This window comes from Antrostomus carolinensis, unplaced genomic scaffold (assembly GCF_000700745.2).
Source record: "Antrostomus carolinensis isolate BGI_N321 unplaced genomic scaffold, ASM70074v2 scaffold15133, whole genome shotgun sequence".
Taxonomy (NCBI): domain Eukaryota; kingdom Metazoa; phylum Chordata; class Aves; order Caprimulgiformes; family Caprimulgidae; genus Antrostomus; species Antrostomus carolinensis.
In genome coordinates, this window is record NW_010304589.1 from 1,307 (window position 1) to 13,112 (window position 11,806).

At 36.9% G+C, this 11,806-nt stretch overlaps 1 protein-coding gene across 1 annotated transcript; it reads left to right on the top strand.

Annotated features, from left to right (window-relative positions):
* Positions 1-1,481: 1,481 nt before the first annotated feature.
* LOC104522273 (patatin-like phospholipase domain-containing protein 2) lies at positions 1,482-11,289 on the top strand (the record flags this gene model as incomplete). Its single annotated transcript, XM_010164513.1, has 6 exons — positions 1,482-1,697; positions 2,781-2,841; positions 5,096-5,311; positions 6,188-6,320; positions 7,533-7,649; positions 10,919-11,289. Coding segments are annotated over 6 exons (1,035 nt in total), but the record flags the coding sequence as incomplete, so codon positions are not given.
* Between the last annotated feature and the right edge of the window lie 517 nt (positions 11,290-11,806).

An 11,806-nucleotide genomic window follows, 5' to 3' on the forward strand; every position in this document is an offset into this window, starting at 1 on the left:
TTTCTTAGCAAAAACTAAAAGCATCAGTAGAAGATCAATATTCTTCTCATACCAAATCCCATACTGAAGCCAAAACAGAGCGCTATTCTAGCTACTAAGAAGAAAATTAGCTCTATCCCAGCCAAAACCAGAACAGTGGGTTATGTTTAGGGTTTTTTACCCCTTGATAAAAAAGTACTAGAGGGAACAGATAAGAAGAAGCTCCAAATAAAACCATTTACCTCTGTAGAACGGTGACTCAGATGTGTACTTCTACCTTTTAATATTGAGAAGGCTGCATGTTGTGTCTCCTCCTTTGCTAAACCTGTTGTATTGTACTTGATACTTTCACAAAGGACTGGGTGATTGCATGTATACCTTAGTGATTGTATTATACACCTATAGAAAGTTTGTCAGTAGCTGCATGCTGCTGAGTCTAGAGAGTGTCCAAGAAAGCTAACAGGTAGAGGAACAGGCTGCTCTGGAAGAGTAGGTTGGATAAATTGCTCTAGGCAGTGCTCTTTTTAATATGTTGGCCAAAGTAAGTATCAATGCTGATGAAATTGGCAATTCAGGTTGCTCCTGTTTAAAACGCCTGCTTTGTTACCTTTAAATTTTACAAGGAGCTACAGGTTATGTCTCTTGCCTAGTTAGGAAGAAGGAAAATGCAGCCACTAAACTGCCAAAGCTGATAATGTGGAGTGGTCTTCTGCCACTGTCAGAACAAACTGGCCACAACTGGTCCTGCTGGAAAGATGGTAATGTGAGTGACTGGAGGTGTTGTCTTTGGCTGTAGCAGTTACTCCAATATAGGAGTCTTCAGTTCTTGGATCTTAAAATGTGTGAGGTGATGATGCCCTAAAACTACAGAAATGGACAACTGAAGACAAAAGAGACAAAAGTGTGACCTGGAACAGCTTTCAGACTTGCACTCAAAGCAGAATAGGTGTCCATGACTGTTGGCAAGGTTTCTAAAGCATTGTCCATTTTTACTTGTAGTTTATGTCCAAATATTTTTGATACTTTTATATCAAATTCTAATTATTAAGAGTAATTTTATGTTATTCTTAGTCTAACTGAATGGTTTAGTATCACGGAACTTGAGCTTTGAAGTGTAGAGCTATATATTAGAAAGAATATTAGTAAAAGAAGTATCTTGGTAGCTCTTTGATTGGTGCTTCCTTTGAGGAAGAAGAGATAGCTGCGCTACTTTTTCTCTGTGTGTTGTGTAGGATTATGATCTTTATAATGGACTTGCTCTTTTCTTAAACAAAAAAAAATCCCAAATAGAATACTTCTAGTCTATCTAGAGCACTATAGGTAGGAATGTTTTTTAACTGGTGTTAGAGGACAAAGCATGCTATTCACAATGTGTTTAGCTCAGGATCATAGGCAGAGACTGTTCTGTTACAGTCTTAAATGCTATTTAATTCTTGCATGGGAAATCTGCTAGTTAGAAATTTTCAACCTTTGAGACTTCTTATTTCTGTTCATTTTTGTAGCGCTATGTGGATGGAGGAATCAGTGACAACTTACCTCACTATGAATCTAAGAATACCATCACAGTTTCGCCTTTCGCTGGGGAGTGTGATATCTGTCCAAAGGGACATTCTGCCAGCTTTCATGAAATGAATGTGACCAACACCAGTATTCAGCTTAGTTTGGGGAACCTTTATCGTTTAACACAAGCACTCTTTCACTTTCCACCAGAACCTAAGGTAACTCACTGCTTTCATGTAGTTACTAAAACATCTTTCTATATAAAAGCCTTGCTTTTACAGAAAGATACAGTAATCTTAGTATTCTATCTACTCATACAAACTTTTCTGGTGACATTTCTCTTGTTGTTTCTATTTTTTTCATAGTTTGTCTTCATTCTCCTTATTTTTAGTCTCTCTCAGACTAAAAATGCGTGTCCTGCTATTGGCTTTCAGTATTTATTTATTTATTAATAATTGTCAATTTGTAGTCCTTTCATGTTTACCTGCTGACCAGGTCCTTTATAACTTAGCAGAAGTTCTAAAGCTTCATGGTCTTGTAAAATTCTCAATTAATACTTCACACAGGCAAGTTGCCTTTAAACTTTGCTAAGTGTTGTTAATTGCAGATCTGATGAGGGAAATGCTCTCGGATTACTGTTGTGAAAGCTGAAAAAATGAACACAGACTCACAGACTTTGCCAGTTGGCTTGGGATGTACTACAGAGGAGAAGTAATATTTCTGACTGCTATAGATCTATTTTTTTAATGGAGGGGTTTTTGACCACGTGAAGAAAAAAGTTAAACTCTACTTATATAGGCTTTTTTTTTGTTGTTTAGGACTACTGTGTAGGTGAGCTGGTGTTGCATCTGGTGAAAGATGTTTTCATATGGAAGACTAAGTCCGAGTTTGAGCATGAGAATTGCACAGCTGACTTTTCATAGTTTTGGGAAGTGGGAAGCACTGGGAGGGAAGAAGGGCAGTTGGCATACTCCACGCTACCCTGTTTCATTGTTGCTTGCAACTGCTGAAAGGCTAGGCAAAGAAATGAAAATGGGAGAAAATTCTTGCAGACTGTTAGAATGCTGTACTTTTAGGTGAATAACTCAGTGCATCTGTAGTAGCTGAAAGATCAGTTCATGTACGTGTGATCACGTATGCATCATCACAGTGGGCATGTTAACCTGAATCTGTTGAATTATAGCAATTGTTAATGTAAAATTTTCTTACAAGAATGGAAGTGGCTTTTCATTATGCAAACTTAGTTGATCTTAAGTTGAATCTCCTTTTATTTATCTGACTCATTTACCCTATGCTTGCAGGTACTAGGAGAGATCTGTGAGCAAGGATATTCAGATGCTCTTAAATTCTTGACAGAGAACGGTATGTCACACTTGTGGATGATTATTGATGATGTGGTCTTAACCTGAATTTAAAAAAAAATAAAGAGTGAAGGGGTTGTATGTAGCTAAGCAGAAAAGGCCATGACTGCACAAGCACTGCTCAGTAGCAATGAAAACATCACTGCATTATGGACACTGTTTTCAGCAGAAACCCAAAACACAGCCTTGTACTAGCTACTATGAAGAAAATTAACTCTATCCCAGCCAAAACCAGCAGAAGGGGCTGGGTCTTTAAGGTTTTTGAAGGGATCACAATCAGTTTAGTTCTCACAGAAATCACATAGTTGTAACTATTCACCCGAGGTAAGTTGTGCTCCCGCACAGAAATTGAACCTTTGGGTTTTTGTCAAATTTGTGTGAAGTGAATGTTGAGGTGTGGTTAAGTGAAATTACCAAAGAATTCCAGTTCTAGGGAAATCATGTTACTTGTTTATTTCCTGTTAATTGTAAAGTATAGGAATAGACTATTGTTTCCTAGTCCTGTGAAACCTGTATCTTACCACCTCCTCTCTGCTATCATCCAAGTGAATTTCTAGGTAAAGCCTTATAGTCCAGGTCTGGGATCTGGCTAACAACAATATAAACTCAGTCACAGACAAATCCTTAGTCTCTACCATGAAAGACTTCAGAAGAAGACAACTTGTAACATAGCAGTTGTTGGGATCCAGATAAGTTTAGGAAGAATTGAAAGTTGCTCTGCTCTACTAGAATTCTAGTAACACATTAACATTAATTATGTTATTGCTCTGAACAGTTTGAGACAAACAGGTTAAAGACAGTAACTTGATATTAGTATGAAGTTAACCATGTGTTAAATATGCCTCGTCCCTGTAGTCTTTGGATGCAGAAGCAGATTGGTACTGGGTCAGATTAGAGGAATGGAAACTGAAATGTGGTGTTTGCACTAATTACAGCCAGTACCAGCTGCAGTATTGTAACGCAGTCATAGATGGATGTGCTCACTGCTTATACTCTAACTAAACATTCATATTCAGGTTTTCTTGGAACAGTTTTCTTCACTGTTAAAGAACATCACAGTTTTGCTTAAGAGTTTGATTTTTCTAGTAATAGTACTAAATGTTTAATGAGGGAGTCTTGCTTTATACCTTTTACCAAGAGTTTATAAGCGCAGGCTATACAAAGAGCCTATAATTTGTGGTTGTCTGTGCTAAGATGGGTTCCATTGCTGTACTGCACCCACAAGTTTCCTGTGTGCATGTTTCCGTCTGACACTAATGTCTGAGATTTCTTGCAGCTCTTCCTTGGTATCTTTCTTCCATGTCCTCTGTGTATTGCACTATTGTTCTCCTTTTCACACTACTAATCCTGTGATCACCTTTTTTGTTATTCTGCCACAGGTTTGTCTTGCTTCAAGTTTAATCAGTGATAATTACAGCCTTTCCAAATTCATTAATTATGCACCTCCTTTGTTAAGTTATTTCAACTGTAGGAGGTTTTTTTTCTCATATCTGTAACACTCCAGATAACTTATTTTGCTAAATTCACTGTATTCTTTTGACATTTGACTCTTGGGAGCAATTGTAAGTAGGATACAGATTCTTTTGTATGTAGGTATGGATCTTAGTCAAATTTAGTATTCTTTATACATAAATAACTTTCTAACAATTTTCTGGAAACTGAGTAGAAATACTCTAGTATTTTTCACTATGTGCTCATTATCTAGTGCTTGTTTCTAAGGTAATCATCAGTGCGACTTCTTAATTGGCACCAGTTTTGCAAGTTAGATCCATACTTTGGATACATCTTAAAACAATATGGTACCCTACTTGCTTTCCTTCTCCACCCTGTTGTAGCAGTGCTTCTGAGTGCTCCTGTGGTACCTGCCATGGTGAGTTTCCCAAATGTCTTATGTCTTTTAGGTGTTTTCTTTCAGATAAATATTAAATTAGTTTTCCTCCTCTCTTTTCAATCATTTGCTTTCTTGCTGGAAAACAACTTTGGTAAATGACTGTATGCTTCCAGTGCAGTTTCAGTTAATTGTTCACTTTTTCCTTTTCTTTAGAACCTGCTTTAAAATAAGACCTAAATCTGCAAAAGGATGTTCATCAGGGCAATTAAATGTTTGTGGGATTATAAGAGCAAGTGTATTTGACTTTTGGTAGATAATGTTCCCTCAGGATAGGCCTTTGTACAGATGTACAGCTTGCAGGTGCTGTACAGGTACTCTGAAGGCCCATGGATCAAACCTAAGTGGAAGCTCTTGGCTCTTTCAGGTATTCTGAAAGACTCAGTTCATATCCACTTGTCCTTCACAAAAAGAAATCCTCATGAGGCTGCACAACATGTTGACCCTATGAAGAAAAAAAAATTGACAGAAAATAACAGAGTAGAAACTTTGAAAATGGAAGTACTTAATGACCAGCTGAAGCAAAATCCATGGCCTTTGGAGAAGAGCATATTTGAGAGTCTTCCTCCTAGACTTCGTAAAGGTACGTGCTTCAGACTGTTTCCTGTAACTTTGAATGGCACACTTTGATTTATTTTTTTTCGCCTGCTTACTCATAATTTCCATAAGATGCTTTCTATTTAATCTTACAGCTGCCTGTGAAGTTAGAGACTGGGTCAACTCAAAAAAGTTCTTTAAATACTTAACTAAATATGAACATGCACATTTTGATTTAGCTACAGAAATAATACTGAAGCAGGAGGAAGGAGCCACTTTCAACACTGCAGAGTTGTGAATTGAATTCTTACTTGGTTTTGGATAAACTTTGGATGTGCACAGTATTTTTGCAAGCATGTACTTAACACCTAAGTTGAACCTCAAATCTAAACACTGGTTATCCCCCCCTCATTTTTAAAACAAACTTCCATAGATTTCTAATTCTCTGGCTTTCTTGTCTTTTTAATAAGCTGTTAATAGACCAAACCCACTTCTGATACTTTTTAAATCTATGACTTTTACGTAGGTTTTTTTGTGGATGTTGATGAGTAGTTCCAAGATCTGAAATTTGTGATCCCAGTGACATAGGGAGAACAAAATTTGAAGTGTGATATTTCTTACAACTATGTGTAACTGGAATATGCGCAACTCTAGAATTTAAACAAACTCCTTAGCATTCCTCTTTTGTTAGAGACTCTATCTAAAATACTGAGTATTTTTAAAGAAGTAAAATTTTAAAATAGCTATTTTAAATAGAGAAGGTTTATGGTAAGAGTGCCTTGAGATTAATTCTTTCATTTTCTATCTGAGCCTTATTCAGTAACACTTGATAATGTTGACTGAAGATTACCAAACTTTGAGCAAATTATTTAAACTGTTTTCAAATAGTCTAACATATTTTTCAAAATTAATTATTGTTAAGCACTGCAGGAAGCTTGTAAAGAACAGAATGGATTCTATGCTCAGTTCTCTAAATTCTTCCCAATGCGAGTGATATCCTATCTGATGCTACCATATACGTTACCAGTAGAGTCCGCTTACTCTGTTGCTTTACGGTAAGGAATTTTTAATGAACCATTTTAGAATTATTAAACTTTTGGAAACTTACTCACTGAGAGCTTATTCAGTGTCGTAGGCATTCTGGTACTCTAGAATTCAAGTGGTAACCGTCCAAATATGGCTGTTTCTACCTACATACATAATGCATCCTCCTAAAGCCTCTACAGTCTAAGGCTAGATAAATAAACACATTAAGAAGATTTCTAAACAATTTACTCTTATTACTAGTAGCTGTCTTGTAATTGCTTGAAAGGAGCACCCTTAATTGTGTTTTCCAGGAGCATGTTCTTTTATTACTGTATTCTGCAGTGGTATTTGAACTCTGTCCAGATAGTTCTTGTGCTTCAGCTTCTTTCTGGAGTCGAGAGTGAAATCCAGTGTTTATTCACAATGTGAACTTTCTTACCAGGTTCATTTAGGTTGACTGAAAGTTGTGCTTTTGAAGCTGGGCTTAATTGTACAAGTTTTTCTGTTCTTGTAAAGGAAAAATGATGCTAAATGAATGCACCATGAACCCTAAGCTTTGTGCTTGCTTAAGAGAGTTCCAGTCCTTGAACAGCAGATGTCATTACTATCTTTAGAAAATACTTGAAAAATCAAATGTTCTGTAAATGGAACCATATAGAACTCCAGTAAAATATTTTGTTTCTGTGCCACTTTTTGGTGGATTGAGAGGAAACAAGTTTCAACAGAACTTTAACGTGGGTTTTTCCCCCTCGTGCCCCTCTGGTATAACTGACTTCTGTTAAGAGCATCATAAGGAAAGAAATATATTTGTGACATTGTTCTGTTTCTGCCTTCTATTTATTCTTCCATTGTACTTTTCTTTTGTTCTTCCTTCTTTTCCCACTTAACTTTAAACTGACTAGAAAGTTCTCGCCACACAGAAAGAGGTCTCGGAGACAGGAATTTTTTGCTGACTTCCTAAACATTGGTCAAGAGGTGTAAAATGCACGTACTGGTCAGCTGCTCAGCATAGATCAGAGATGGAGCGGTCTGTGCTGCCCTTTTTCTTAGTTTGTAGAAAAGCAATAAATAGACTAGATAAAAATTTAGAGAGGTTGGGAAAACCTGGAGGCTTTGGTGAGGGAGTTAACTTGGGGAGAATAAAAGCTGTGTTACTTTGGATGTTGAACATGATCTGTAAGAATATAATGCAAATCAGATCTACTGCTTATAAAACAAGTGTATTTTGGTTTTGATTGTAGGTTAGTAAACTGGTTTCCTGACATGCCTGCTGATGTTCGATGGATGCAAGAACAGCTTTGTCGGATTGCTGGTACAGTTTATTCCCAGGCTAAAAGCAAGCTATTCTCTACAGCCAGGTAAAGTGGAGTGCTGCTGCATGCAAATGATGCATTTTTTAGAAATTCTCTCTTTTGTCAGAGCTTCAAGTACTGATAAGTTTCTCTCTTAAAACAAGATTTAATAATTTTCTTAAAGGTAACATAAACCAGTTCTCACTGCTTCTAATCCTTAGCATCGTTTCTTAAGTATATTTTCTGGTGTTTCTTGTTTATAACTGATCAATGACTGTTTACTTATTGTAGATGAAGAGGGGTTGCCTGTTGGTAGCCTTATGCTTTTTGGGGAGAGGGGTGGGTTATGGAGCAGGCATTGGACTGAGAACAGAGACCTTGTTTCTTCTCTGCTCCACAGTAGCTGGAGCAATTGGGAAGAAAAGAGGAGGAAAAGGTTGCTCAAGATGTTCTAAATCAGAAGTAGCAGGTAGAAACTGGAAGACGTGAGAAAGACTAGATTCTTAAGGGTCTATACAGGAAAGTTTGTAGGAGTCAAAAAGTACATGGATATGAAGGACAGTCTTGTAAGATAGTTGGGAAGAATTAAAATAAGACAAATGGAAAATGTTTAGGAATCTCTGTTTCAGTGGAAGAGAAACCTTTACTTTAACCTGGTTGTAACTGGCTTCATTATGCTTCTCTTACCAAGCTGGTAGGAGTTTTAGCCCTTCTGAATTTTTACTTCCACTAAACTTTGTAGCACAACATGTATGGAGGAATTGATGACAACTCACCTCAGTATGAATCTTAAGAATACCGTTACTGTTTCTCTTTTTGCTTGGGAGTGTAGTATTTGCCCAAGAAGCTCTTCAAACTTTCACAAAATTGGTATGACAAATATTCAGCTTAGATTTTCCTGCTAAAAAATGGACTTTTTGCTGGAACAGAGTTGCACAGACATGTCAGAGTAGTGCTAGAAATAGAGAAACATAGGCTCTCTCTGCAGTCCAAATGCTTATAAATATAAAGTCTCCTAAGATTTGGTTTGAAAAAGCATAAATCCAGACTTAACAGAGTAGGTCATACCTATTTTACTGTAATTTTTCTAAAGATTGTCTCAGTTCCTGAAGTTGTTGGGTAGGAGGTAGAAGGGGGAGAGAAATTAGCTCAAAAAGCTATTAGGAGTGAACAGAATTCTTAAACACTTCATAAAAGCTTACAAGAAATAGCTGTAGCACTGGAGAATGCCAACTGCAGCAGTTGTTTCAGTTAAAGCATTGCCATGTTCTATATACAGCACACTTTTAAATTAAAACAAAAAATAGCCTTTTATTTGAGCCCAGAATTCTTGAACTTGTTTTTTTGTTTTTAGTCATAAAGTTAGATAAGGAGGATGATCAAAAATGCTCTTTTTTGCCCTGGCAATGCTATGCACTGACCCATCAGAAATGCAGGTTTGATATATCTGAGAAGAACCATTTGATTCTACTTCCATATAAGAAGCTTTGCCAGGTTCTGGATTGGCATCGTGGGAAGATGAGATTCATATGCTCCATCCCTTAGAGGCACAGGTAGTCAAACTTACTGTTAAAGGTTCTGACTTCATGGAAAACTTAACGAGGTTGAACCTTTTGTTTCCTTCCTTCTCTGGAAGTATTAAATGGTGGCTTTAATATTAGGTTGTAAAGATAGTTTCTTTTTACAATATTTAGTTTTACCCAGAATTCAGAAGCATTTAGTTCCTGTATAAAAATACTGTCTCTTCTCCCTTTCTGAAATCAGTTAAAGCCTTTTCTTATAAAACTGTAGTTGGCTTTTGAGGCCATCTCTCTGAGCAGAAATGTAGTTCTTGGTATACATTTGCTACCATCCTACTGTCATCTCTTCAGTTGTTGGATACCACATGTAATCCAGTGTCTTTTTTTCCTTCTTTTCTTAATGATATTTCTGACTCATTTCCGCAATAAACTTGGATATAGTCATCTTCCTGTTTTTACCCTCATGTAGCAGCTTCTTGATGTTGCTAATATTCCAGACTTACTCATCGTGAGACTCAATCTGAAATGGGCATTTGGAAGGCACAATATCGCAGGACTATCTCGCATCTAACTTCTTGGAGGCGTTATTTGGTTATTGAGTCATGATTAGCCAGAAACATTGTTTCTCTTCTTGTGGAAAGAGCAAGCTCTTGGCCATAAAACAGAACATGGTGATGATGTGGCTTTTGCTGTATGCTTTTATGATAACTTCAAGCTGATCAGCTCCCACTGAACTGTTTACACTGTCAAACTTCTGAGTTTTCTGAAGTCTTCCTTTAAGTGGATTCCCTCTTCAGGTAGCTGGGTCCCAAGGCTCTGTGTGGAGAATCCTGCATTCTATTCTACACGTGACTCTCTGGGCTTGTACTTTGTTTCAGCATCCACCAAGGACTTACTGCTGCTTTTGCAGAAAGTAATCACCTCCACTTTTTTTACGCTCTTCAATCAGATCTAGCTTCTGTTTTGGAATCAAACTTAAATATCGTGAAAATTGGCGCTGTTTACAGTTTGAAAATCCTTTTAGGAAACTTAACCTGGTGGATGGTATCTTCTAGTGCACCTAAACTTCAGGTATGGAAACTGGTGTTGAAGTGTGTGTATGGCAAGTTGGGGTTTTTTTGTGTGTGAGAGGGCCTGTTGCGGGCTATTTTGGGTTTTTTCCCAAAAGCACTGCAAGAGAGGAGACAACTAAGATGACTAAAGATGACTTTTAAAGAAAAGAACTGGGGATTCTTCAATTTCCTGTTTTTCAAATTGAAAAAGACTAACCTGGTGATTCAGGTGCTGTTTTAGAGCGTAGGAAAGTTGTGTTCCAGCTGCTCAGGTTAGTGATAATTAGCTGGTTGTAAAGTGGAAAACAGAGATGGCATTTGGGAAGCTGAATGACTGTATTTGCTATTCAATTTGTAAATGTTGAGACTATTTTTGTTAATGTCCAGTTAGTGCTGACACTAGTAAATCAGTAAATATTCCAAAGTGGATAGCTGGAGGGAGGTCAGGACTATTTAAGCGGTAATGTACAAACTAGGTCTACCCTTCTGAGCTCATCAGAACCGTGTGGCTTTTAATATAACTATTTTATGCCTACTTCTGAGGACAACACATAATGGCGGAGTTGCCCCTCTTTTACATGTCATCAGGTCAAGATCCTTTTCCTGTTGTCCCATATCCTAACTCACTAAATGCATTCAGAATTAACTACTTTCCTCTGGTGTTCTTCCTTATATGAAGATTCCCTGTCAGGCATATGAACAGTAATAGAAATGTTATTGAAACACTAATAATGTTTTTCTTTTTTCTTTTATTTTTAAACAGGAAAGACCATTTGGCATCACTAAGAAAATGTCAAACTGTCCCATCTTCTATGGAACGTCATTCTTCATACTGCCACCTTAAAATGCCTCACTCTTCTGCGGACCTTGAAACCTGGCTCTGGGAATCTTCATGCTTCATGCATTCAGCTATGAAAAATGCTTCTGCTAACATGCAGGAGCATTCAGACTTAAGCTCCTATCCTAATTTTCTCCCAAATTCTGATGAGTCTGGGTTGGAAATAGATTTTGACTCTTCCTCAGAGACAAGTTTCCAAACTGCTCCAGAATATTAATTTGGAAGTAGATTGCAGTTTCAAAAATTCCAATTTGGTGGAGAAATTTAAATTCTAAAGGACTAAAGATGACTTTTTTTATTGCCAATAAGTCTTTGAAAATTATTTGTTTACAACTTGCTAACAAATCTGCCTTGGGAATTCTGCTGCTTTAGGGATTATAAGAACAGTGGCTGCTATACTAAGTAACAGGCTACAATTCTGTCGAAGCACCAGCTCAATCAACTGTAGTAAGAATTGTAGTAAACAGTGTCTCTCTGGAAATACTTTTTTTTTAAAATGTACTTTTGGCATAAAAACGTAAATTCTGTAAACAGATGTAGACAAACAAGCATCGATAACAAAAGCTTTTTAAAATTATAATTCTTAACAATATTATGTGTTAGGATTACTTTTATAGCACTTAAATGAAATTGGGACTTTTACTTCATAAAGGGAAATAACACAAATGAGCTTTTTAGTGGCCTCCAGTGTTGATTTGCCTTATGTTTTAATACACTGTTGTGTTTATGGAAAAGTTGTCTGCACGAGATACTGTAGGAACAGTATTATTCTAGGTTGCTGTAAATATTCCACAGTTCACATTACTCTCCTCT